General features: G+C 40.3%; 1 protein-coding gene across 7 annotated transcripts in view; it reads right to left on the bottom strand.

Moving 5' to 3' along the window:
- npas3 (neuronal PAS domain protein 3) overlaps window positions 1–27,483 on the bottom strand; it is a 1,321,930-nt gene that overhangs the window by 431,963 nt on the left and 862,484 nt on the right. For all 7 annotated transcript variants that reach the window (XM_072568956.1, XM_072568955.1, XM_072568959.1 and 4 more), the window contains one exon: window positions 7,954–8,043. In XM_072568956.1, the coding sequence (XP_072425057.1) occupies window positions 7,954–8,043 (90 nt within the window). The remainder of the gene's footprint in view (window positions 1–7,953; window positions 8,044–27,483) is intronic.

Genomic DNA, 27,483 nt, shown 5'->3' on the forward strand with positions numbered 1-27,483 from the left:
AGCTTGACATTCTGCTGGATGTATGGTCCTCTGTTGTAAATTAATGGCTTGCTACAAGCTCAGACACTTCTCTATAAATCTTCCTTTAGTTTAAAAGCCAACCTTTCACCATTAGTCTTTCTGCTTCCTGTCTCTCAGCCAATTTCATGTCCATGTTTCTCCTTTACCTTTTATTGCAAGTATTTATAACCTTTGTTTACAAATCTGTGGTGCGGCATTTTACAAAATGCCTTTTGAAAGTCCATGTCATCAATCCTTTCTTTACCTCTTCAAAATGATCAAGCAAGTTAGTTGAACACAATATTTCCTTCATAAGTTTATATTTGCTATCCTGAACTAATCAACAATTCTCCAGTTCAATGGGACCATCCTGTAGTTAAAGAGAATTAGAAAATTATGGCTCCCGCTTCCACAATTTCACTCTCACTTTTCTCAAATATCCTTGGATGCATCTCCTCCAGCCCTTGTGCCTGGAGTAAACTTTAGTCATTCTATCCAACACCACCTCATTAAACCAACCAAGTGACTTGACTAACCTCATCTTTCACCATGAACCATCAAGAATTTTATTCCTTGGTGAGGACAGATGCACAGTGCTATTAGCCAGGCTGCTGCACAGAGAGAGACAGGGGGGACCAGTCAGAGACATGCTCCTGAAAGTGAGATGTTAGTCAAAAGGCTGTAGAGACACAGAGGTACCAGTTGCTGACAGGGACTAGGAAAGCTCTGTATGATGCAAGAGAAAACAGCTTGTGAGCTGAGAATGCCATGAGTCCAAGTATTGCTTGGTACAACCATTTTCTTCAGAAAAAGTAAGAAAGAGGAGGAAATGCTACCTAGCTCCTTCGTCTGGAGCAATAAGATACAGACATGTGATTATCAGTTGAGCCTGAGCCAATGGGAAAAAGACACCATGACCCAAGAAAGATAAGGAAAGAGTATGAAAGAAGATATTTGAGGCATACAGGCAGCGATAACTCCGGAGACCAACACTCGCAAATCTGACCTACATCAGGGACATGGAGAGAGAGAGAGAGAGAGAGAGAGAGAGAGAGAGAGAGAGAGCAGTGTCTGGCCAACGTCAGCCCTCCTCAACAGTAGCAAAACAGCTAACCAGATTGGGTATTATTTAGTGTTCTGTGACTGCTCAGGGAGTGTCAGGGAGTTGGTGTATAAATAGGTTTTTAAATCAGTTTGTGGGAAAACATAAAAGCTCTAGTTTGTAAAAGAACACATATGAGATAAGTGTATGGTTTAATACATTAATAAAGTAACTTGGAAAGTTATAAGAATTGACTCTCCTCTCTGCACACACCAGAAGCTGCAGCCAGTACCTGATGGACTCAGACAGCAGATGGTAGTTGCCAGACTCAAACAGGTATCAACAGTACTAATCTAATATCTCAGACATGCTCAGTGCTTCCACACTTAATTCACCTTTTTGGTCCCACTCTTGCTTTTACCACCTAACTTTTCTTCCAATTTATCTGGGAAGATCCATTACCATGCCACTGAAGTTGGCACTCCTCCAATTAATTATTCTTACTGTGGATTGTTCCTCATCCTTTTCATGGACAAATTAAACTTTTTGAAACAATAAATCAGTGGCCCCTGAATATTTTTCTGTCATTTGATCTACTTGCTCAAACTCATTTCCAAGAACTAAAACCAGCAATGCCCCTGTTCTCTTTGGGCTGGAAGCATTGTGATGTAGAAAATTCACTTGAACACACAGTCAGAATTCCTACCCTTCCCTGCCCTTCACATGACTATTATTTCAATACATATTCAGATACTTAAAGTCTCCCATTGTTACTGCTCCTTAATTCTTACACTTTTGCAAAATTTCCTTGCAATTCTTTTAAATGTGACCTATATTTTATATTATTTGTTCCTTAGCTCAAACCAAATAGATTTTGTCCTTGACTCCTCTGGGAGTCCTCTCTCCCCAGCACTGAAACATTCTCCTTAATCAAAACTGTCACTCCTTCCTCCTTTCTTTCTTTCCTTGTCTTTCCTAAATAGCTATACTGCAATATTTAGTAACAAATGTTGCCCTTCATTGGGCCAGGTGTACGATACCCATCCAACTGAAACATTATTATTTCCTATTCACTGTTTTCTGTCTTTCCCAATTCTCTGTGCACCTTGGTATTCCTCTGCCATATTAACTGCTGGGTTCCACACCCCTATTGATAAAATAAATAGCAAAGAATATTTTCACTGGCTGATGAATCTAAAACAATAGTGCATAATTTTAGGATTAAAGACAGAAGTGTAAAGGAGAGAGAACTTCAATGAAAACATTTCACAAAAATAGTTATTCAATACGGAACTCAGCAGCTACTCCTTGAAGCACAATGTTTACATGCAAGACCTAGACAATATTCAGTTCCGAGGAAGACTCACTTGATCAGAAATACTAACCGTGATTTCTCTCCACAGATGCTGCCAGACCAGCTGAGCTTTACCAGAAATTTTAAATTTTGTTTCCAATTTACAGTATTTGCAGTTCTTTCACTTTTTGGACAATATTGGCTGATAAATGATGAGTAACATTTACGTCAGACAAATGTTAGGCAATAACCAATTCCAAAAGGACCGAATCAAACCACCTACCCTCATCTCCCACCATCAATATACTGGGAGTTACAGTTCACCAAAAAACCAGAAATTCACTTCCTGACTCTTCAAAGCCTATCCACAATCTACATGGTACACATTTTAGGGTAAACAATCTTCTGAGGAAGGGTCACCAGACCTAAAATGTTAACTCTGATTTTTTTTCACAGAATGCTGTCGTCAGACCTGCTAAGCTTTTGCAGCAATATCAGTTTTTGTTTCTGATTTACAGCATCTGCAGATCTTTCGGTTTTTAATACTCTCCACTTGTTTGGATTAGTGTAGCTCCATCTTCAACAAAAATAAGAACATCTATTTTCTTTCACTGTCACAGAACTAAATTTCTGGAACTGAATCCATCCCCGAGAGCACTGTGGGTGCACCTACATCAAACTGCAGTGGCTGATGACAGCAGCACTTTCTTGTGGTAGTTAGGGATTGGAAACAAATTATCCTTTTGCAAAAGTAGTAGCATTCCATGAAAAAAAACTGTTGAAAAAGATGGATATTGAAAAATAAGAAAAAAGAGCAAGAATTGGAAAGTAATAGATCATTCAATTCAATCAAATAAATAAACCTTATTTTATCATTTAAAGGAAAGAGAATCTCTGATATTAAGTAAATTTTGAATGGAATCCAATCCTTGTTGGAGAGACTTTTGCACTAGCTTAATCATAACTGACAACTCTGACCAAGGAAGTGGAAAACATTAAAATGTCATATATCAGCAAGTTAGCTGGATTGAACTAGGAGCTAGTCATGTTGGGAGTAGTCAGGTGGTCAGTGGGTGTTTGAGGGATCGGGTAATAGTTATGTAGTTGCGAGGGGTAGTTGTATTTGATTAGGGATAATTAGAAGGTCAAAGCGACAGTTTGGAATAGGGAATAGTTGGGTGGCTTGAAAGGATATTGGAGTGGGAGGGGGGAGATCCAATTGTTGTGGTCCATGTTGGGGCCGACAAGAGGTCCTGTTTGGGGAATATCAAGAATTAGGAACAAAATTAAAGAACAGGACCTCAAGGGTTATAATCTCTGGATTTTTAACTGAGCCACATACAAATTAGTAAAGAGATAAGAAAATTAGGAATGTAACTTCAGGCACAGCAGAAAAGGAATATTTATGTGAAGGTGGGCAGTTAATTGAAGACTGAAGGTATTGTACTTAAATTGGCACAATATACAAAAGAAGGTAACTGAGCTTGCTGTGCAGATTGAAATTGGCGGGTGCAATGTTGTAGGTATCACAGAGACATGGCTGCTAGGGGATCAGTGCTGCAAACTAAACATCCAAGTCCTATCACAAACAGAGACAGATGGGCAGAGATGGTGAGGCTGCCTTGTTAGTAAGCAATGAAATTAAAGAAGTGATGTAGGGTCAGAAGACATAGAATCTGTTTGGGAGAGTTGAGGAACTGCAAATGAATAAAGATCATGGTAGGTGTTATGTACAGGCTCCTAGCTGTAGTCAGGATATGGGGCAGAAAATAAAGGAAGAGATAGAAAAGGCACGTAAGAAAGGTAAACCTGATTAGGGAGGTGAAGATGAAGGAACACTGAGAGGTGGTGACCAAAATATGATAGAATTCACCCTGCAGTTTGAAAGGGAAAAAGTGGACTTAGATGTAACGGTATTATAACTGAGGAAATGTAACTACAAAAACATGACAGAGGTGATGGCCAGAATGGAAGGGAAGCCGAGCACAAAGAGTGTGTAGTGGCAAGGGCAGGGATTTCTGGGCATAATTGGGATGATTTTCTGCTATGCTTCCTAGAGAAGAGAAAACATACTAAGGGATGATGTGTCAACTATGGCTGATAAGGGAAGTCAGGGACAGAATAAATCAAAAGGAAAAAAACATACAATATGGTGAAGATCTTTAGGCAGAGGAAATTTTAAAAAGCAATAAGGACGAGATGATGAAACATGATGGTAAGCTATTACTTATATAAAAAAGATCGCAAAAGCATTTTAGACATTGGAAAAATAAGAGAGAGAGGCATGAGTTGATATTGGATCATTGGAATTAGTAAAGGGGAACAAAAAAAAGGTGGAAGAACTGAATAGGTACACACTGTGGGAAGGCACGTTGGCTCAGAGATTAGCATTGCTGCCTTACAGCACCAGGGACTGAGTTTGATTCCACCCTTTGGTGACTCACTGTGTGGATTTTTCATCTTTTCCCAGCATCTGCATGTGTTTCCTCCGGGTGCTCTGGTTTCCTTCCACAGTCCAATTATACTAGGTGGATTGGCCATGTTAAGTTTCCCACAATGTCCAGAGATGTGCAGGATAGGTAGATTAGCCATTGGAAATGCAGGATTTCAGGGATAGGGTAGGGGATGGAGCCTTTGTAAGGGCCTTCACAGGGTCGGTGTAGACTTGGTGGGCCAAATGGCCTGCTTCCACACTGTAGGGATTCTATGATTTACATTAGTTTCCATAGTGAAGGACACCAGTCCCATACCAGAACTTCAAGAGAGTCAGGGAGGAGAGGTGCATGTCGTGGCCATCACTAAGGAGAAGGTGCTAGTGAAGCTGAAAGGACCACACCCCAGTGTTCTGACGGAAATGGGTAAGAAGATTGTGAAGACATTGGTAGTGATCTTTCAGGAATCACTGGAGTCAGGGACGATTCCAGAGGCCTGGAAAATGGCTAATGTGATAACCCTATGTAAGAAGGGATGGAGGCAGAAGACAGGAAGCTTATCTCTCCACGCTTCAGGCTCACTGCCTTTATTCCTGATGAAGGGCTTTTGCCCGAAACGTCAATTTCGAAGCTACTTGGATGCTGCCTGAACTGCTGTGCTCTTCCAGCACCACTAATCCAGAAAGGAAGCTATAGGCTGGTTAGGCTGATCTCTGTCATTGGTAAGATTTGAGAATCCATTATGAAGGATGAGATTGCTGAGCACTCGGAAGTGTTTAGTAAAACAGGGCTGAGTCAGCATGACTTCATCAAGAGGAGGCTATGCCCAATAAATCTGGAATTCTTTGAGGAGGTAAGAAGCAAGTTAGACAAAGGAGAGCCAGTGAACATGATCTATTTTGTTTTCTAGAAGGTCTTTGACAAGGTGCTGCATAGGAAGCTGCTAAACAAGATAAGACCTGATGGTGTCAGAGGCAAGATACTAGCATGGATAGAGAATTAGTTAGCTGGGAGAAGGCAGAGAGTGGGGATAAAGTGATCTTTTTCAAGATGGTAGCCGGTGACTAGTGGAATTCCACAGGAATCAGTATTGGAACTAACAACGATCTGAAGGAACTGAGGACATGGTTAAGTTTGCAAATGACACAGGCTGTTTTGAGGGAGGAGGGTGGCTGCAGAGGACTTCGACAGGCTAGGAGACTGAGCAAAGAAGTGACATATGGAATACAAGGTTGAAAAGTGTGAGTTTGATGGGAAGAATAGAGACACTGACTATTTCCTTATTGGGGAAATGCTCGAGAGATCTAAAGCACAAAGGAATGTAGGATTGTTAGTTCAAGATTCTCACAAAGATTAACATGCAAATTCAGTCGATAGTTAGAAAGGCAAATGTATTCAGTTTGAGGGCTGGGCTACAAGAGCAGGGATGTACTGCTACCACTGTACAAGACTGTGCTCAGACTACATTTGGAATATTGACAGCAGGTTTGGGCCCTGGATCAACAGAAGGATGTGTTGGCATTGGAGGGGTCCAGAGAAGGTTTGCAGAATCTTCCCAGGTATGAAAGGCTTGTCATATGAGGAGTGGTTGTGAACTCTGGGTCTGTACTCAAGAATTTCTGAAGGATGAGGATCTCATTCAAACTTAGAGAACATTGACAGGTCTGAATATAGTGGACACAGAGAAGATGTTTCCACTAGTAGGAGAGACGAGGACCCAAGAGCAAAGTCCCAGAATGAAGGGATGACTTTTTAGAACTGTGATGAGGAGGAATTTCTTCAGCCAGAGGGTGGTTAATCTATGGAAGTCATTGCTGCACAAGGCTGTGGAGTTCAAGTCATTGAGTGCATTTGGACAGAGATAGATAGATTCTTGATTAGTAAGTGTATAATTGGTTACAGGAAGAAGGCAAATGAATGGGGTTGTGAAATGAATCAGCCATGATCAAATGGCGGAGCAGACTCGATTAGCTGAATGGCTTTACTTTGCTTCAATATTGTAGGCTGACTAGATGCAGTAGGAGATATAAGCAGAGACAATCTCAATGTGTACTGCGAAGCAGGGTTTTTGCCCATCAGTAGTTTAAACTTTTTGGTCAATTCCCACATCACTCCAAACATAAGGAAATCCAGAGTCCTGAAGTGCATTTTCTGTTCTACATCTGGTCGCCAACAATCTGGAGGCTTTTACAACCAGTTGCATAGAACATCCGCACAATTGACAACTTCAGTCAAACAAGCAGATGAAAAGTAGAAGACTTTCAAGCTCAGTAAGAGCAAAAACAATCAGAGTGTACATTTAGACTCAAAAAAAGTATTTTTGGCCATTACTATCCAGGGCATTATCATCCTTCTGAATTCTCTCCCCGAAACACCAAAACCACCCTGAGCGTAAACACACACACACACACACACACACACACACACACACACACACACACCTTGATGCAGGCTATCCAATATTGTGTTGTACCTGCAACATGTCTCAGGATGCTCATTTTGGGGTGGGGTTTGCTGATCTAAGGGAGGACTAGCTGTTAAAATTGATTAAGGCTTCCCCCGCACACCCGGTATGGCCTTCCTATACAGTTTTCTATCTAACCACGCTGGAGTTAAACACCACCTCTGACTACAACCTACTTAATCTGGGACGTAGTCATATTACAGAATATCTGCCTTGCTCTTGAAGTTCTGTTTGCATTGTAATTACATTTTATGGTCCCTTTTCTTAATTGTACACTAAATTGACCTTTTCTTTGAAAAGGTTACTATATTTAAAGATAATTCTGTTTCATTTTGAATCTTATAATGTAAGTTTCAAAATGAAGAACTAATTTTGAGTAGGATTTTCCATTCAAATTTCACATACTCAACTGACTTTTAGTAAAAACCAAAAGAATTGCAGATGCTGTAAATCACAAACAAAAACAGGAATTGCTGGAAACGTGCAGCAAGTCTGGCAGCATCTGTGAAGAGAAATCAGAGTTAATGTTTCGGGTCTAATGACCCTTCCTCAGAAGGATTTCAGCATAAAACAAATACCAATATTTTAATTTGATATATTTAATCTCCATTTTTTATTACTTTGTTATATTCACAATCGGTTTGCTTTATTGAATATTCTGCATTGATTTTGTGTACAGTTCATGGCAGAAATGTTACAACTGGAAAATTGAATTACTTACCTGTGACAGACCCAAATATATGGAGACAGTTTCAGAGATGTATAAAAATTTTCCTTCTTGATTTAATGCAAATACAAATCCATCCAGAGACTGTGAAGAAACAAACAAAACATGGAACAATAGTTTGTCATTCTGCTAGTGGCTCCTTTTGTAGAAAGAACTGTATTTCAAATTAACTTTATAAGGTTGTACATGGTAACATTACAACACAGGATTAGCATTTATTAGTCCATTAAAGTACATTAAAATATGTTTCTTTCCTGTTGAAGGAAAAGAGCAGAGATATCATTAAACTAAAAAAAAACCTTTCTTCCAACTTCTTTAGTTACTATACAAGCAATGCAAGTTTTATTTACAGATTGACATGAACAAAATTATTTTAAGTACTACAAAAATATTAGTACTTGTTCATTTAAACATACAGAGCAATTTTTTTTTACCAACTAAATAATGTGTTTGTTAAGCATAATACACTTTAGTTGCAAGGGCAAGATTATATTCCTACGTTCCATAAATGTTTCATCTCCTTGAGTGACATAGAATTAACATCATGTTCTACTAGGAACTGAATCTCTGAGAGAGAAGCAAAAGATATTACTGTTCACATAGATCTTTGTAACTATCTCTGAAAGAAATCCCAAAATCACGTATTTCAGTCATAGGGCAATGAAAATGATCTGGATAATGACCAGAATAAATAAACAACATTTTTAAAGTAATTATATAATCTCTTACAAACCATATAATAACTAGTACAATAGATCGATCAAAATACATCAAACATCATTGCAACAATTGCTTATGCAAATAATTTTGTGTTGGCATTTCAGTCAAGTAGTTGGAGGTTTCTTCTACAGGTGAACTGAGTAGAACAGATTCTGAGAGATGGTGAAACTCCTTTACTTTGCTTTTACAGTACAGAATTTGTAACCTTTGAAAGTCTGCTTCAATATAGCAATTCTTTATATCTCCTATTCATTATGTCGGGCTGAGCGGTTATCACTGCTGTCTCATAGTGCCAGGGACCCGGGTTTGATTCCACCCTTGGGGGACTGTGTGTGGAGTTTGCATTTCTCCATGTCTTTGCATGGGTTTCCTCTGGGTGACCCCGTTTCCTTTCTCAGTCTAGGTTTAGGGTGAGAGGGGAAAGATATAAAAGAGACCTAAGGAACAACTTTTTCACACAGAGGATGGTACGTGTATGGAATAAGCTGAAGTGGTGGAGGCTGGTCCAATTGCAACATTTAAGAGGCATTTGGATGGGTATATGAATAGGAAGGGTTTGAAGGGATATGGGCCAGGTGCTGGCAGGTGGGACTAGATTGGATTGGGATATCTGGTCGGCATGGTCGGGTTGGACCGAAGGGTCTGTTTCCATGCTGTACATCTCTATGACTCTATGAATCTATTTAAATACTGAGTAGCTTTAGCATTTAGAATCACGGAGTCATAGATATACACAGCACGGAAACAGACCCTTTGGTCTAACTCGTCCATGCCAACCAGATATCCCAACCTAATATATGCCAGCACCCGGCCATATCCCTCCAAACCCTTCCTATTCATACACCCAACCAAATGCCTTAAAAATGTTGTAATTCTCCCAGCCTCCACCACTTCCTCTGGCAGCTCATTCCACACTCGCACCACTCTCTGCGTGAAAAAGTTGCCCCTTAGGTCTCTTTTATAACTTTCCCCTCTCACCCTAAACCTACGTCTTCTAGTTCTGGACTCCCACACCCCAGGGAAAAGACTTTGCCTATTTATCCCATCCATGCCCTTCATAATTTTATAAACTTCCATAAGGTCACCCCTCAGCCTCCAAAACTCAAAAGAAAACAGCCCCAGCCTACTCAACCTCTCCCTATAGCTCATATCCTCCAACCCTGGCAACATGCGTATAAATCTTTTCTGAACTCTTTCAAGTTTCACAACATCCTTCCGATATTCCAACAGTGGCTTAACCAAAGTCCTGCACAGCCGCAACATGACCTCCCAACTCCTGTACTCAACACTCTGACCAATAAAGGAAAGCATACCAAACGCCTTCTTCACTAACCTATCTACCTGCGACTCCACTTTCAAGGAGCTATGTATCTACACAACAAAGTCTCTTTGTTCAGCAACACTCCCTGGGACCTTACCATTAAGTGTATAGGTCCTGCTAGGATTTGCTTTCCCAAAATGCAACACCTCGCATTTATCTGAATTAAATTTGATCTGCCACTCCTTAGCCCATTAACCCATCTGATCAAGATCCTGTTGTAATCTGAGGTAACCTTCTTCGTTGTCCACTACACCTCCAATTTTGGTGTCACCTGCAAACTTACAAACTATACCTCCTAAGTTCACACCCAAATCATTTACACAAATGACAAAAAGTAGTGGACCCAACACTGATCCTTGTGGCACTTCACTGGTCACAGGCTTCCAGTCTGAAAAACAACCCTCCATTACCACCCTCTGCCTTCTACCTTCGAGCCAGTTCTATATCCAAATGGCTAGTTCTTCCTGTATTCCATGAGATCTAACTTGCTAACCAGTCTCCCACGGGGAACTTTGTCAAACACCTCATTGAAGTCCATATAGATCATGTCTGCACTCTGCCCTCATCAATCCTCTTTGTTACTTCTTCAAAAAACTCAATCAGGATCTTGACCAGATGGGCCAATGGGCTGAAAGGTGGCAGATGGAGTTTAATTCAGATAAATGCGAGGTGCTTCATTTTGGGAAAGCAAATCTTAGCAGGACTTATACACTTAACAGTAAGGTTCTATCGAGTGTTGCTGAACAAAGAGACCTTGGAGTGCAGGTTCACTGCTCCTTGAAAGTGGAGTCGCAGGTAGATAGGATTGTGAAGAAGGTGTTTGGCATGCTTTCCTTTATTGGTCAGAGTATTGAGTACAGGAGTTGGGAGGTCATGTTGCAGCTGTACAAGACATTGGTTAGGCCACTGTTGGAATACTGCGTGCAATTCTGGTCTCCTTCCTATCGGAAGGATGTTGTGAAACTTGGAAGAGTTCAGAAAAGATTTACAAGGATGTTGCCAGGGTTGGAGGATTTGAGCTATAGGGAGAGGCTGAATAGGCTGGGGCTGTTTTCCCTGGAGCATCGGAGGCTGAGGGGTGACCTCATAGAGGTTTACAAAATTATGAGGGGCATGGATAGGATAAATAGGCAAAGTCTTTTCCCTGGGGTCGGGGAGTCAAGAACTAGAGGGCATAGGTTTAGAGTGAGAGGGGAAAGATATAAAAGAGACCTAAGGGGCAACTGTTTCACGCAGAGGGTGGTACGTGTATGGAATGAGCTGCCAGAGGATGTGGTGGAGGCTGGTACAATTGCAACATTTAAGAGACATTGGATGGGTATATGAATAGGAAAGGTTTAGAGGGATATGGGCCGGGTGCTGGCAGGTGGGACTAGATTGGGTTGGGATATCTGGTCAGCATAGACGGGTTGGACCAAAGGGTCTGTTTCCATGCTGTACATCTCTATGAGTCTAAGCTTGTGAGACATGATTTCCCATGCGCAAAGGCATGTTGACTATCTCTAATCAGTCGTTGCCTTTCCAAATACATGTAAATCTTGTCCCTCAGGATTACCTCCAACAACTTGCCCACCACTGACATCAAACTCACCAGTCTATGGTTCCCTGGCTTGTCCTTACCACCTTTCTTAAATAGTAGTTCCACGTTAGCCAACCTCCAGTCCTCGGCACCTCACCTGTGACTATCGATGATACAAATATCTCAGCAAGGGGCCCAGCAACCACTTCCCTAGCTTCCCACGGAGTCCTAGGGTACACCTGGTCAGGTCTTGGGGATTTATACGTTTCAAGACATCCAGCACTTCTCCCTCTGTAATATGGACATTTTTCAAGATGTCACCAACTATGTTCCCACATTCTATATTTCCTTGTCTTTCTCCACAGTAAACACTGATGCAAAATACTTGTTTAGTATCTCCCCGATCTCCTGCGGCTCCACACAACAGCCGCCTTGCTGATCTCTAAGTTATCCTTTTGCTCTTAATGTATTTGTAAAAACACTTTGAATTGTCCTTAACCCTATTTGCCAAAGTTATCTCATGTCACTTCTTGCCCCTCTTATTTCCTTCTTAACTGTACTCCTACTGCCTTTATACTCTTCTAAGGATTCAGTCCATTTATGCTGTCTATACCTGACATATGCTTCCTTCTATTTCTGAACCAAACCCTCAATTTCACTAGTCATTCAGCATTCCCTACACCAACCAGCCTTTCCTTTCACCATAACAGGATTATACTGTCTCTGAAATATTGTTATCTCATTTCTTAGTACATGTAAAATCCTACAATAACCAATTTCACTACTCATAATTTTGTAGTTATATAAAAATAATTGTGAATGGTCATGATCAATGATATTTTGATCAATGCAGTTTTTTTTAGAAGTTGTTAGATCAAATGCACTGTTGAAAAGATATCAGAGTATTTGGGAAGCTATTTCACAAAAACATTTCAGTAATGGTGGACATTTATATACCTATATTTTCTGTTTCTATTTCATATTTCCAACTTCCACAGTACTTTGTTGTGGATACATGTAATTATAACATTACCAACATCGGTACAAAGTCAACACAATATGTAACTTGTTTACATAAATTTAAATTAAATATTATGCAACCAAATAACTAGAAGTTCACAATGTTGCATTAAAATGAAATATCAGATTCATTCATATTTATGAGACTGTACCAGGCATGTTGTGCAAGTGTTTTATTTCTGAATGATTCTGTTAAATATTCTTTACACTCAACATGGGAATACTAGGAATTTTGGTGTTTACTTCAAAGAGCCTGGTGTGGAAATTATTCTAATACCACTTTAATTTAGATTACTGAGAATACAGGACAGGTTGATGAACTTGAACGACGAGATGAGAGGTCAACTCCTCCAATCATTTCACTTTCTCAATTTCTTACTACAGTTTCAGTGGGGCCGTTATCACATTCTAATCTGTCACCACATTTTAATTCATTTTTCTGAATTTCACTGACATTATGATAAAAAGCCACACAAAGACTTTCCCTGTCACCAAATTCCGATGCAGTTTCTGTTTCTCAAAGATTTTCTGAATATCTTCAGACAGGAGATTTTAGACTGAGGTGAGTTGGATTTATTACAGCAGAGAATCAGAACATTGTTTACCAATGCTCTTGTCTGATTGAATGTGTATTGAAGTAATGAGAGCAATCTTCATGCAATGCACATAGGGTAATGAATTAGCATTTTAATTGGTGGAACACGAACCAGACATGTTGGGTGGAATTTTCCCCTCTCTGATGTGCCATGGGCAATGGCAAGAAAGGTGGTACAAAGTGCAAGAATGAGTTTTTAGCACAATTTTCCCCTTAAATGTTAAATGGAGACTTCAGAATCTCACTGCAGAGTGATGACTACCCTATTTCTATGTATTTTCATTTCATTAGTAGCTCAAATTGCCTCATTTATATGTCACTTTCAATTTCCCAGTCCTCCTCCAAAAAACTAGGTGGCATAAAAATTCAACGTGAAAATCATTGTGGATATCTTGTGGCAGCAGCTTACTGAATATTTGTCCTGGACATCTTCTGACTGTGTCTACAGCACAATGTCCTTCTAAGCTTCATGGTTGCCATTCTCTTCAACCCTTTGTATATGCTAATTGGCAGCAGCAAACCATGGCTCAACGTACCATCATGCCTCCTCATGAACCAATGCATACACCAACTCTTCCGCACTTCACTTTGGAGCTCAGGGACATCTGGGACATGCATGTTTCTACCAGTTTGCTTTGCACACAGGGACACAAGGTAACTATGCAGGATACATGAAATGGCTTTTAGCTTGCTATCTGCATTTAATGTTTGGTTCCAGCACACGGAGTCTTTCAGAATTCAGTTACTGGCTGTTTTGTATTGCTTTTTAGTATGGAAACATAGAAACTGGGAATAGGAGTAGGCCATTTGGCCCTTCGAGCCTGCTGCACATCCAATATGAGCATGGTTGATCTTCTATCTCAATATCATATTCCTGCTTTCTCTCTATACCACTTGCTGTCTTTAAAATCCAAAAATGTGACTTTCTCCTTCGTGAATATAGCCAGTGAGTTGATCTCTACAGCCCGTTGTATTAGAGAATTCCATAGGTTCACTATCCTTTCAGTGAGAAAAATGTTGATTCATCTCAGTTCTAAGCAGCCAACCTCATATCCTGAGACAGTAAGCCCGGTTCTAAACTTCCCAACAAGGGAAAACATCCCTTGCATCTAATCCAGTCCCATTAGAATTTAATACATTTCAATCAGATCCCTTCTCATCCTTTTAAACTCTTGTAAATTCAGGCCCAGTCAAATCAATCTCTCATGTGACAGTCCCCCCATCCCCAGAACCTCTGCAATTATGTTCTTCTTTAGGGTGGGGAGACCAAAACTGATTGCAGTAAACCAGGTGTGGTCTTACCAAGGCCACGTAAAACCCCTTTTTATTTATTTATTAGTGGGACGTAGGTGACACTGGCTACCCAGCATTTATTGCCCATCCCTCCCTGCCCTTGACAAGGTGGTGGTGAGCTGCCTTCTTGAACCACTCCACCGTTGCAGAGAATTTGCCCTGATACCCATTGATTCCAGTTTTGTTAGAACTCCATGATCTCACACTCAGTCAAAATCAGCCTTGACATCAAAGGCTGTCACTCTCACCTCATCTCTGCAATTCAGCTCTTTTGCCCATGTTTGAACCGAGGCTGTAATGAGGTCAGGAAATTAGTGGCCTTGAGAAAACCCAAACTAGGCATTATTGAGCAGGTTATTGCTGAGCAGATTATTGCTGAGCAGGTGCTGCTGGATAGCACTGTTGATGTCACTTTCCATCACTTTACTGATAACCCAGAGCAGACTGGGTAGGATTTGTCCTGTTTTTCATGTACAGGACATTCAGGGCAAATTTACCACATTGTCTGTTGTGACTTGATAGTAAAAGCTTGGCTAGGGAAGTGGCAAGTTCTGGAGTACGAGTCTTCAGCACAACTGCTGGAATGTTGTCAGCGCCCATAGCTTTTACAGTATCCAGTGTCTGCAACTGTTTATTGACATCACATGCAGTGAATTGAATTGGCTGAAGGCTGGTATCTGTAAGGCTGGGGACTATGGGAGGAGGCTGAGATAAATCATCGAGTCATCCACTGGCACTTCTGGCTGAAGATTGTTGTGAATGTTTTAGTCTTGCTGATCTCTTCAATCTTGGAGGGTGGGAATATTTGTGCAGCCTCCCCCTCCAATGAATTGTTTAATTGTCCACCATCATTCATGATGGCTGTGACAGGACTGCAAAGTTTCGATCTAAACTGTTGGTTGTGGGATCGCTTAGCTCTATTCACTTGCTGCTTGGCATACAAATAGTCCTGTTTGGTTGCTTCATCAGGTTGATGCCTCATTTTTAGGTATGCTCGGTATTGTTCCTGGCATGCCCTCCTGTACTTTTCCATTAAACCAGGGTTGATCCCTGGATGGACGGTAATGGTTGAGTGGAGGATTTGCCATGGCATGAGATTGCTGATTGTGGAGTAGAGTTCTGCTACTGTTGATGGCCCACAGTACCTCGTGAATGCCCAATCTGGAGTTGTTCAATCGGTTCGGTCTATCTTAGTTAGCACAGTGATAGTGCCACACAATACTAGTGGAGGCTATTCTCAATGTACATGCGGAACTTAGTCTCCACAAAAATTGTGTGGTGGTCACTCTTACTGATACTATTATGGACAGATGGATCTGCAGCTGGCAGATTGGTAAGGATGAGGTCAAGTATGTTTTTTGTTCTTGTTGTTTCACTCACCATTTGCTGCAGACCCAATCTAGCAGCTTTGTCCTTTAGGATCTGACCAGCTCAATCAGTAGCATTGCTGTCAAGTATTGAAAGACATTGGGATTCCGTCACCCAGAGTACATTTTGTGCCTCCTGTGCTTCCTCATTGGTCAAAATGGAAGAGTAACCTATTCATTAGCCAAGGCAGGATGGTATGTGATAATCAGCAGGAGGTTTCCTTGCCCATTAGATGTCATGGAGTCTGCAGTCAATGACCATCAATACATCCATGCCTGGGCGGCACGGTAGCACAGTGGTTAGCACTGCTGCCTCACACGCCAGAGACGCGGGTTCAATTCCTACCTCAGGCAACTGTCTGTGTGTAGTTTACACATTCTCCCCGTGTCTGTGTGGGTTTCCTCCAGGTGCTCCAGTTTCCTCCCACAGTCCAAAAATGTGCAGGTTAGGTGAATTGGCCATGCTAAATTGCCCGTAGTGTTAGGTGAAGGGATAAACGTGGGGAATGGGTCTGGGTGTTTTGCTCTTCGGAGGGTCGGTGTGGACTTGTTAAAGTGGCATGGTGGCACAGTGGTTAGCACTGCTGCCACACAGCACCAGAGACACGGGTTCAATTCCTGCCTCAGGCAACCATCTGTGTGGAGTTCGCACATTCTCCCAGTGTCTGCATGGGTTTCCTCCCACAGTCCAAAAGTGTGCAGGTTAGGTGAATTGGCCATGCTAAATTGCCCATAGTGTTAAGTGAAGGGGTAAATGTTGGGGAATGGGTCTGGGTGTGTTGCTCTTCAGAGGGTTGGTGTTGGGCTGAAGGGCTGATTTCCACACTGTAAGTAATCTAATCTATTTGCGGGGCTACTTCTTATCAGAATCTGGTACATAGAATATCAGGCTCTGGTGATTTGCTAGCCTTTAACTCCATTAATTTTCCTTGCACTATTTTTTTTACCAGTATGAATTTCCTTCAATTCTTCCTTCTCACAAGATGTTTGGTCTCCCAACACTTCTGGGATGTTATTTGAGCATTCTTTTTTGAAGATAGAATCAGAGTATGAGAGAGATACAGGGAGCTTGTCATGATGGATAGCACTGAACAATCAAGGAAATGGACATGTTGGTGCAATATCCACATTACAATTGCTGCATCTGTCAGCAGTTTATGTGACAAACAGTGCACGTCCTTCAAGCAAACAGCCATGTATGAAGTAAAACGAGATCAGTCTTCAGTAGGACGAAGGTGGACTGCAGTTGTAAGGAGATACTGTCAGTCAGGCCAAGAGCTCATTTGATTCCACTCCAGGTGCTTGGCCATGGTCAGTCAGATGTTAGACTATGAGAGTCCAGTAATCCATATCCTTACAGTTACAATATTAAAAGGTCAGAGGGGTGTTTGGGAGACAACTGTATAGGAGGGAAAGGCCAATTTATCCTACAATGAGACAAATGGAGGAGCTGTGCATCATGGAAGAGCATAAAGATTAGTTTGTAATAATGCAGGAGCATGAGAGTAAGGTGCTGAGGTGTCCCTAGTAAGTGAGTAGGAATCGCAAAGGGCAGAAAGAAGTCCGAAGTTTTGAATGATGCAATGCCAAGTCCTTGTATGTCCATTATGATAAGGGAAGATCACAACCTCAGGTATCTATACATATGTTACACTTTTAACTGCAATGTGTTTCATGAAAAAAGAACATACAGCCAAATACCTGGGGCTAAGAATATAAATTATGTGCATTGTAACTCAGTCTGTCTGGAAGACCTGTATAGATTATCCTCAGTTTGAGGCAGAACATGGAATCTCATATCTGACAGTAGTTCTTGGTAGAGAAAGATACCCTCAGTTTATTACTAGCTCTCAAACACTTTGAGATTTATGTTCAAATTATGTAGAGAGACAACAGTGTACATGACCAAAACCCATTAACTTTTGTGAAGAAGCTTAAACTCAGAATGCCAGATTATTCCATTGGAGTTTGTTTCCTCAAATGTATCATTGAAAAATTACACTCACTACCTGGAAATAAAACATAAATAAGATCCCTGTCCAGAATATATTCGCTGAGAACTGAATTGATAATACTAACTACCAGGAGAATGTATGTTGGTGCACGAGTGTGTTTTTTGGTATAGATAGTTAATTCTTTTTTAATTTTTGTATGAACAGACAATTATTCAATTCCATTCTTCATTGGGGGCAACTGTCATAACAAATCTCAGTCCAGGATCACTAATGGATATACTAAACCTTTAATTACAATGTGTGTTTTTTTTAAAAAAAAGAGGGCATACAGACAAAAATGACAGAATTCAGTCTGTCTGAAAGGCCTGTATGGCTTCTATTTAGCCTAGTGGAAGACCCTCGAATCTAACACCTGATGAATCTCCAGGAAGCTTCAAATAGCAGGACTTGAAAAAAAATACATGTACTGTAAATTGAATTGTAAACCCTTCTGAATTATCTTAGACCATGAACATGATGGTAGAAAAGAAAGAAATTGGGGGAAATACATGTTTGCGTTTTCCCCTTTCAAGAACACACAAGAACAGAGGTTAAATGTCATTTTAATTCTGGTCATGGTGTGTTAGTGACCTTTGTGCTACTCTGTGGACCAGTGAGCTGTGAGGAGATAGTCTGAGGGAAGTCATTAAAACATGGCCAGTACAAAGAAATACACACTTTGAATGCTGTGAGCCAATCAACATTGAAAGGAAACAAGACTTAGGAGCATGAGCTAACCTGCAAAGTCAAGAATTTCAAAATCAACTGCTCAACTATCAACGTCAATGACACCAGTATCACCAAATGTAATAATAAAAATGCAACATAATAAGTGTAACAAATGTCTAAATCATAGAACTTGGAGACTAGTCTGAATTTATTTTTAAATTTTTATCTTTGGACTCATCTGTTCTTTCTAATCTGCATGTCTGCATTGTGTTATTATTTATTCTCATGTCAAGTAACTAATATATTTTCTCTTTAAATAACTTCAAATCTTTTAAATTACTCTCCAAAAACATGGTTAAATTGGCTCTTTTTAGAACATTAATTCATTTACTCTGGGAGAGGGGTATCCATAACAGTCGGGATCCTCTTTAAATCAATCTTGTTGTAACCAAATGAAAGAGCAAATGATTAAAGAAAAGGAATTATTTCATCTCATCCATAAGCTTAACAATCGGAGGAATCCTATCTTGAACAGATTGATAAGCTTTGCTCAGGAACTGGTTATAACAATATGATGCATGTAATAGTGAGAGTTACAGTCCATAAGCCTTGATGAGGAACTTGGGCAGTGGCAGAGTTTGAGTGAGAGTAGCCCTAGAAGTCTGGGTTAGCAAAGAGAAGACGGTGCAACTCAACTTTGCAGAGCGCAGAGGTGACATTATTTCCTCAGTGCTGGATATCCCACTTCACTCAAGACACAGAACTGAATCAGGTTATAATTGGGTCCAGGCTTGCTGTGTTTGGTGATGTAGCCTCCTGCAAATGTCAGCAAGAAAAAAGGATTGCCCTCCTCTCCACTTCCCCACCCACCAATCCTCGTAGTCATCAAGAGGGGAATGAGTTTTTATTTCTGAATGAGCCATGTCCTCAGTGATAGTGGCTGATCTCCTCAGAGCGTGAACTCTCAAGTCGTGCACAGCCATGCTTGAAATATATGGTACAAACTCAAAAGATGTTGCAATGGTGAGCCCCTCTGCCTTCCCTTCAGCACAATTACATGAGAAGAGCACTTAAGGGGTCAGTTGCATTATGAATGAGGTGAACAGTAGACATTTGCATGAGAAAAAATGATCTAACCATGAGGGACCAGGTGTCATGAATTTCACTTCACAAAATACATGTGGAAAAATAATATTTCTGTCCTTAGGGGAGCTTGCTTTGTACAATAGTTACTTATTGATTTATAAGTATGCTTGTGCTTTTGTCACTTAACAGCAAATTAGGGATTTGCTGGAAATGTAAACAGTGTTTGGAACAAAACAGACTGGAGAATTAGCACCAACACTGTTGGAGATGTTTACATAAAGGGTCACCTCATGAAAAAAATGACAAGCAGCTCACGTGACAATATGAAAATAAAGTACCTTCTGTGCTTGTCAGAATTCTAATTAAACTAAATACAATATAAATAACTTCTATTTAAACAAATCCTCACACCATATGTTGCATAAATAGGACCTTTTGAAATCGTGGATCGTCCATTGCACAGAACTTTATTGTTACCTATGACTTTGACACCCATGTCACCAAGTTAATTAATTCATGGAATAAACTAAGCAGGAGAATAATTTTAGGTTTTATTTATATCAATGGGATTGCCAACTGACTTTGGGTGGAGATGTTGTGACTGGAAACCCATGATCAAATAGGTGGGTTAGAATATTTAATCTCACTTCAAAAAGTACTAATTAGTTTTGAATCCCTAATTTTGTAACTCCTACCTGCACAGCAGGTGAAATGTGCAGGATGAACTCTCAACAGTATTGAAAGGAACATACGGAAATTGGAGATGACCAAGATGGATGGGGAAGCAAAGCAGGACCCCAAATTGAATAATGGACAACTGGAGTCATTGTTGACTGCAGTCAGGAAAAGCAGGGACATACTTGAACAACAGAAGGAAGAATCCATTAGCTCTCAGAAAGGTGCAACTGGAAATAAATGAGGAGATGCATAGTAGGAGTATTGCACTCAAATCTTAGATACAAAGTAGAAAGTGATTTAATGACTGAACTAGATCCAGAAAGTATGTGCCTTACTTCAACTGCATCCTGCTCTTTCACAACCACCAGCATCCCCCTCAACTCTCTTATTTACTGACCTTGATCACATCATTCCTCATATTAACTCAACATTGAACAGCACACAGCCTTCACTTGCTATTTTATTCACTGATCCTAACCCTTTCAATATGTTGCATGTTTTTCACAGAAAGCTCACAAATGCACTGAACTGCATTGTATCCATCAAGTGAAAGTCTAATCTTCACTCACAGGTTTCTTTTCTTCATCTTTTATAAGAAAAGAGAATGCAAAGGGGAAAGGAGAAAAAACAACAGTAATGGTCCTACTCTTCATTGCAGAGGAGGACACTATGGAGATAGGTTCTGCATCTATTTCCATATCTTTCAGAGGTTGGACCGAAGGGTCTGTTTCCGTGCTGTTCATCTCTATGACTCTATGGAGAAACAAGGAGATCCCACATAGCTAGTAACAGAAATACAAATATCTCTGCAACACATATGCTCACTTCAGTCCATTAATAATAGAACTAGGATTCCTAGTCAAACTAAGGTTCTTCTGTCTTACATTTCCACAGAAGTACTGTGGAATAAGTAATAATGGAATAACTTGTAATAATATTAATAAGTACAGCCTGAATGGCTTACTCCTGCTCTTAATTCCAGTTCGAGGTCAGAGACATTCACACAGGATCTTGGAAAGTAGGGGTATTGCCCATTGGAAGCTGAAACTTCCTTGGCAACTCCCACGTGGGTCAGTGCATTGGTACTTCTATAAGGTCACTGTCAGGGACGAGACATATGACCAATATCTGCTGGCCAGAAGGTTTGCGTCATTAATAAATGAATACCTCTTGTGGTATAACACTCTAGCTTGTTGTAGAGGTAGTTGAAGTGTCAAGTGTCCTCATACCTGTGGAAATCAAACCAGAAAGGTAGACCTGCTTAATACCTATCATCACAAGTAGTTCTGATTATTGTTGGCACTGGCGAACAATTTCCAAGCAGAACTCAGATATTGATTATTCTCCAGTAGTGCCCTGGAAGGAGCTTATGTTCTACGAAGAGTGTTCTGTCACTTTTAGAGCCCTTAGTGATACATGGCCACAAGAAGTTGCAAAGCTGCAAATATCTGCCATTAAAAACCTTCCTCCAGTTCACCTGACCTGCACATCTTTGGACTGAGAGAGAAAACCGGAGCACCAGGGAGAACCCACACAGATACAGGTCAAATGTGCAAACTCCACACAGACAGTCACCCAAGTCTGGAATCGAACCCTGGTCCCTGGTGCTGTGAGGCAACAGTGCTAACCACTGAGCCACCGTGCTGCCTTTAATATAATTAATAATAACTTTTCCAATCTAAAGTAACCAACCCTGAATCTGAGTTTGTTCCAATAAAATTATTAAGGATTACTAATTATTTAAAGATTAATTTCCTCCATTTGTCGAGGGTAGGGTAGGTGCTTGAAATTATGTAATGAGCCCAAATCGTCTTTAATATTAAAAGGTAGTCCATGTTCAAATTCAACAAGGTCTGGACAATATCCAAGCTTAGACTGAGAAGTGACAAGTAACATTTGCACCACAGAAATGACAGGCAATGACCAGCTGCCAAAAGAGACAATCTAACCACTGTCCCTTGTCATTCAATGGTGTTACCATCACTGAATCCCCCACTTCGGGTCACCATTGACTTGAATCTCAACTAGACTCACCATTTAAAACAGTGGTTACAACAGAAAGTCAAAAGTTACGAATACAATCATGACGCCACGCTGTGGAAAGTGTGCAGGGGATGTGCACAGTAAAGTCACTGAGGTTGCAGGCGGTGCTACCTTTGCCCATTGTTTACTGATAATTGCATAAATGGCTGGTTTCATTGATTCCCAACAGTACGGAAGCAGGCCATTCAGCTCATCGGCATGATGGCTCAGTGGCTCACTGCTGACTCACAGCACCAGGGTCCCAGGTTCGATTCCAGCCTTGGGCGACTGTGTGGAGTTTGCACATTCTCCCTGTGTCTGCTTGGGTTTCTTCTGGGTGCTCCGGTTTCCTCCTACAGAACAAAGATGTGCAGGCCAGGTGAATTGGCCATGCTAAATTGCCCATAGTGTTAGGTGCATTCGTCAGAAGGAAATGGGTCTGGGTGGGTTACTCTTCGGAGGGTCAGTGTGGACCTGTTGGGCCAAAGGGCCTGTTTCCACACTGTAGGGAATTTAATAGAGTCCGCATTGACTCTCTGAAGAGCATCCCACCCAGAACCACCCCCTATTCCTGAAACCCTGCATTCTCCATGTCTATCTCACCTGACCTGCACTTTATAGTCAATTTAGCTTGGCCAATCGACCTAACCTGCACATCTTTGGACTGTGGGAGGAAACTGGAGCACCCAGCAGAAACCCACACAAACAAGGGGAGAATGTGCAAACTCCACTCCTAAACTGGAATTAGACTCAGGTCTCTGGAACTGTAAGGCAGCAGTGCTAACCACTGAACCAACATGCCTCCCCCGGCTAGTTTCCCTGGCTACTTGGATAAGCAGTGCTATTGGATGCTGTGGTTCCTGCATCGGATTGTAGGCATTAGGTATAAAACACATTTTTTTTAAAGTCCCAAAATCTTAATCTATGATGGGGATTCTCAGTTGTGCTTAACCTAATGTGGTATAAATACCATTTATGAACAACATAGAATTCCCAGGAATTCCTATGCAATTAAGAACCTATGTTTCTCACAGAATATCAGTAATTGTTATTTTAATTATGGATGTTTAATTGACCACATCAGTTAACAAATTTAAAACTTTTTAAAGTACATGATACTGCTTCAAAGATAAATTCAGCTGCTGAGTTCAGACATTTTGCTTATTTCTCGAAAGCTGCCAACAAAGTGTTAAATTGACCGTAGCTTAATTCAGTCCCTTCAAACCACTCCTTGGATTAAAAGTTGTGACCTACATATCAATGGCATAAAACAACATGGATATGTTTTCACTTCTTACACTTCTCCAGCAACGGTAAAAACTCACAATAATGCTGGTTACTTAGAAGCCCTACGAACAGAGGTCTGTTTCAGATGGTCAGTGCATCAACAAATGTGGAGCAGCTGTACCTAACAGTTATTTAGCATTTTTCTAATACATTTTATTTTGCTATGACTGCCATATAACTTACTTTTGAGACAATGAGGAACATTTCTCCAACACTTTTTTTTTAAACTTTGCACAGTTTGACAAAAATCTGCATTTTCCCATCCTTCTTTTCCTTCTTGGGTTCACAATACAGTTCTTCAGTCAGATGCCAATTTATTCTTTGATGCCTATCCATGAGATGTATCATGTGACAAACCCAGTACACAGAATTTCACCACATCCCGTTTATATTCATTGATAGAAGCATGTTTAAAAATACAAGTAATGCATTGGTTTACTGTCAATATGTCTGTCTGTATTGGTTTACAATAACTTGAGCTGAGTCTTGCATACATGTCTCACTAATAGAAATAGAACAAATGTTTTTGTTTTAGAACTAGCCAAGGCCAAGTTGTAAGATGTTAATTTATTACCATAAAAATTAGCACAATAATTACACCTTGTTAAATTGTCCATAATGTTCAGGAATGTGTAGGTTAGGTCCATTAGTCATGGGAAATGTAGGGTAGAGAATGGGTCTGACGGGATACTCTTCGGAAGATCGGCGTGGACTTATTGGGCCAAATGGCCTATTTCCACACTGTAGGGATTCTATGATAACAGCGCACTTGAATAAGTTCAATGTAATCAGACAGAACCAACATGATTTTGTCAAAGGGAAAGTGTGAAACAGTCCATTATAGCAGGAAGGTCAAAAGAAGATATTATCTAAATGGTGAGAAGTTGCAGAGCTTGGAGATGCAGGTGCCTGGGTCTCCGAGTGCATAAATCACAGAAGGTTACTATGCAGCTACAACAAGTAATCATGAAAGCTAATAGAATTGAAATGGGAATTGAATGCAAGACTAGGGAAGTTATGCTTCAGTTATGCAGGGATTCGTTAGCCCTCACCTGGAGTACTGAGTACAGTACTGGTCACCATACTTGTAGAAAGTTGTCCATGAGTTGGAAACAGTTCACAGAAGATCTACGAGACTAAAATCATAATAAGCAGATTGTCTTATTAGCAGAGTCTTGACAGGCTAGGCCTGTTCCTCTGGAGTTTAGAAGTGTCAGCAATGACTTAATTGAAACATAAGATCCTGAAGGGTCTTGATTGGGTAGATGTTGAAAGGATGTTTTCTCTTGTGGGAGCATCTAGAATTGGAGTTCATAGTTTAAAAATAAAAGGCTGTTAATTTATAATGGAGATGCAAAAACATTTTTTTCTGAAGTTTAAAATCTTTGGGAGTCTCTTCTTCAAAAAACAGAAGATCCACAATCTTTAAATACTTTAAAGCACAACTTGAATAGATCCTTGATTACCGAGAGAATGAAAGATTATCAGAGATATGGAGAGATGTAGAGTGGCCTACACTTGCTCCTTGTTCATGACATTCTGCAAGCATCAGATTAGTTAAGGTATACTATACTGGTTTAGCACAACAATTCCCTTTGAATAGGCAGGAAGATAGTATTCTAACTGTTTAAGAATAAACACATTGCACATTTACTCCAAGTGTAATGATTATTCCCACTCAAAATCAATTCCATTGATATCACTTGTACATAAATTTCATTTTAATTAATTCATAATTTGGAGCAAAATCTAGTGGAAGGACTACCTTGGATTTTATGTTGAATTGTTAACGACAATTATACTATGAAAACGCTTTGAAACTTAAATTTAGTCACAGTATTTTTCTTTCCATGAAAAGTATTTGCAATTAAAGTTATAAAAATACAATCACAGTTGGAAAATTTGATCAGCTCTTCCAGTTACAATGATTTTCATTATCCCCATCACCAACTCATCCTTTCCTCAATTTGTCAAACTCCATTTCTGGAAATAGATTCTGGATTATTATCTGCCATAAACCCACTACCTCCCAGAGCTATTTTGATTATACATCCTCCTCTTCCACTTCCTTTAATGGCTCAATTCTCCTCCTAATTTCACAGGCTTGCATGTTATCCATTCTGACAATCTTTCCTTCAATATTTACACTTCCAACACACAATCACATTTTTTCCTCAACTGAGAATTCCCTTTTTACTATAGTCTCAGGTTTCATTTCCTCGCCACAGCTCCCACCCCCTTCATACTGAAACCACAGTAAGGTTTATCATGTCAGAGATGTACAGCACAGAAACAGACCCTTCAGTTCAACTTGTCCATGCCAACCAGGTATCTTAAATTAATCTAGTCCCATTTGTCAGCACTTGGCCCGTATCCCTTTAAACCCTTCACATTCCTATACCTATCCAGATGCCTTTAAAATGCTGTAATTGTTCCAGCTTTCACCACTTCCTCTGGCAGCTCATTCCATACACGCATCACCCTTTGCATGAAAAAGCTGCCCCTTAGGTCCCTTTTAGATCTTTCCCCTTTCACCCTACACTTATGCCCTCTCATTCTGGACTCCCTCAACCCAGGGACAAGACCTTGTTAATTTACACAAGACTAGGTTATAGTGCAACAGGTCTACCTGGAAACACCAGTTGCCTGAGCACTGCCTCATCTTTCATATACCAGCCTTCACATTCAAATGGAACTCCCTCTACCATTTCTGTAACCTCAAAAATATATTGCCCTCCTTTTTCACATTTAGAGGGTTCCATCCTCAAACATCCTCAATACCTCTTCTTTCTACAATACAATCCATGGAAGTGCAGGAGACATATTTGACCTTGAAGTGTTGACCTGTGATTCTCTCCTCAATTCCACTCATCTGTGATCAGCATAGCATCTCATTTTTTTGATTGGTCACATTACAAACTTCCAAACTGAACATAAAAGAGCACAAATTGTCACATCATAATCACCATTTCCATTTTTCAGACTGCAGTTGTTAGCAATGAATTTGCAATTGGCATTTAGACGTCTTCTAAGCATACCTTTTGTTCCTGTACATATGCCATTTGCTATCTTTTGTACCATGTTCCTTAATACAGAATTATCACTCTGGTACTGGATTGGAAAGCAAGCAAGTGAGGATCAAGTTACTAAAAAGTCTCATATAAATTTCCTTAGTAGACAAACTGATACATTGCTCCCTAAGTTATGGACTCATCTTCAGTCTAACATATTGTTGCTGAGAGACCCCTCATGACTGCTGGTCATGTGATATCATCCAGGTTCACTGCTAATTAATATGCTCAGCTCTTAAAGCGTTAATACATCATCCTTTTTTTAATCCCAAGATAAAATTACATGCAGCATGAGAATGTATATAGGTTAAATCATTTCAAAACTATTAGCTCAGAATAAAATAATTGCAAAAATTGTGTGTTTAAGAATCTAAGAATCTGCATCTCATAAAAGTGGTTTGATAATCCTTGCAGATCCTGTGATGGTATAACCTTCAGGAGATGTAGACATTACACTTGGATGTTCTTAACTTGAATATGCAAAGGTGTCTATGTGTTGTTAGAGTGTTGGTTGTTGTCATGATGGTCTTCCACACCTCCATTCTCTGAGCATAACTTTGTGGATGAGCTATGCACAGTTGGTGTCCTGTGCAATTCCATGATTTGGCTTCTGTTTCTCCTCAATGCTGCTCCTTTAGGTTCACTGCAGAGTTTGGATACTTCTGCAGGCAATAATGCCCCATATGCAGAATATCTGACTGTTCTGTGTGCAAATTATGCAGTTCTGCACGTGCATGTTGATCATGTATCATATTCAGTCAGTCCTTTATTTGAGAGGTTCGTATTGCAGTTATGAGAATTTGGGCAGGTGGGCAGCTTTTTGGCAAACAGACCGTTGATTTGGGAAATGTGGGGAGGCAGTCACATAATTCAAGCTCCATT

This window comes from Chiloscyllium punctatum, chromosome 4, assembly GCF_047496795.1.
Source record: "Chiloscyllium punctatum isolate Juve2018m chromosome 4, sChiPun1.3, whole genome shotgun sequence".
Taxonomy (NCBI): Eukaryota; Metazoa; Chordata; class Chondrichthyes; order Orectolobiformes; family Hemiscylliidae; genus Chiloscyllium; species Chiloscyllium punctatum.